Source organism: Manacus vitellinus, unplaced genomic scaffold (assembly GCF_001715985.3).
Source record: "Manacus vitellinus isolate BGI_N305 unplaced genomic scaffold, ASM171598v3 scaffold_78_pilon, whole genome shotgun sequence".
NCBI classification, from domain to species: Eukaryota; Metazoa; Chordata; class Aves; order Passeriformes; family Pipridae; genus Manacus; species Manacus vitellinus.
The window spans coordinates 765278-766841 of NW_021940807.1; the positions used below are offsets into that span (position 1 = coordinate 765278).

At 55.2% G+C, this 1564-nt stretch overlaps 1 protein-coding gene across 1 annotated transcript in view; it reads right to left on the reverse strand.

Annotated features, from left to right (window-relative positions):
• The window catches only part of PTH1R (parathyroid hormone 1 receptor), a 49801-nt gene that overhangs the window by 23557 nt on the left and 24680 nt on the right, over positions 1-1564 (reverse strand). The window contains exon 6 of the mRNA XM_029964676.1: positions 1217-1403. Within this exon, the coding sequence (XP_029820536.1) occupies positions 1217-1403 (187 nt within the window). The remainder of the gene's footprint in view (positions 1-1216; positions 1404-1564) is intronic.

Sequence of the window (1564 nt, forward strand, 5' to 3'; positions counted from 1 at the left end):
TGGAAAATCTGTGATGGGACCAATGACCAGGAGAGCTGATATTTTCTTTTCAGAAGCTGAGGAAGACTTTGACACATGAAGATGGGCTTCTTCCCCCCCGGCCCACGGCCAGTGCAGGTTCTGCCATCAGAGCTTCCTACACAGGGATAAAGCAAGCTGGGGGACAACTCTCCCCTTTGGGGACAAGTTCAAGCGACCTCCCTTCAGTTTTTATCTTGGGATGATGACTCCTCTGCCTGTGCTGACCCTGCTGACCCAGCCAACCATAAATGGAAGCAGAGATGTCCCCAGTGAACCACTGGCCATGGCACTCAGTGCTTTGGGTTGGGTAACGAGTGGGCATTGGGCACAGCTTGGACTTGGTGCTCTTGGAGGTCTTTTCCAACCTCAATGATCCTTTGGTTCCAAGGTCCCTCTCTTGCAGACGTCTGCCTTTTGCAGAAGACCCCCAGCCTTTCTTATGCCTGCACATAATCCCTCCTTTTTCCCATCTAAAATGCCTTTTTTCATACGGGAGTGATAAAAGTTGTGCATTCCCCATCCCTGGAAGTGTCCAAGGCCAGGTTGGACAAGGCTTGGAGCAACCTGGTCTAGTGGAAGGTGTCCCTGCCCATGGCAGGGGGTGGGACTGGATGACCCCTAAAATCTTTTCCAACCCAAAGCATTCCATGATTCCGTGATAAATCCCAGCAGGAACAACCAGCTGTGGTTTGCTCCAAAATGAAAGCGAGGTGAGATGTCCTCTGGTGACCTTCTTCTTCAGGAGAAGGAGTCAGGGCTGAGACCCTCCCATGGCACGGTGGCTTTGCTACATCTGGGCTGTCACTTTGGGGGCACAGATGTCCCAGCCCAGTGATGCCTTCATGGGGCATCCAGAGAGCAGCTCCCAGTGGAAAATCAGTGGATTGTGGTGGGAGAAGAACACGGCGGAACACGAGCACTGGTGGGATAGTCAGGAATGTTCCCGGAGCCAGAACATTCAGGGGACATCAGGGGAGTGTTGAAAATAGGAGCTGTGGATGGGAATCAAAACATCAACCACGAGGAACAGCTCTTCCTTAGCTCAGGGGTTGGGAAACCCCTCTGGATTGAGAGGGAGTAGGAAGGGATGGGGAAGGGGAGCAGGGTGGAAAATCCCCCTGAAAAAAAGCCAAGTGCTGACCAGCCAGGACAGAGACACGAAGACCAGAGGTCCACCTGCTCTGGGGGTACTCACAAACTGCGACTTGTCCGCTGGAGGTGCCTCAGTGATGGATTTCAAGTCCTCCTCCGAGATCCTCTCCATCTCCTCCAGGGCCGAGCCCGAGTAGAGCACGGCGTCCTTCACGAAGATGCTCACGGCCCTCAGCATGAAGGACACGAACAGGTGCATGTGGATGTAGTTCCTAGTGCAGTGCAAACGCCTGCAGGGGACACAGAGAAGGGTTGGGGGAAGTTTAGCCCGTCTTGGGGGACGTTCTTGGGGTCGTCTCTGCCTCCAAAGAGCCCCCCGGCTCCTCCCGGCCCCGCGGTGCCGCCACCGCTGCCCCGCGCTCACCGATCCCCCACGGGCATTAACTCCTGC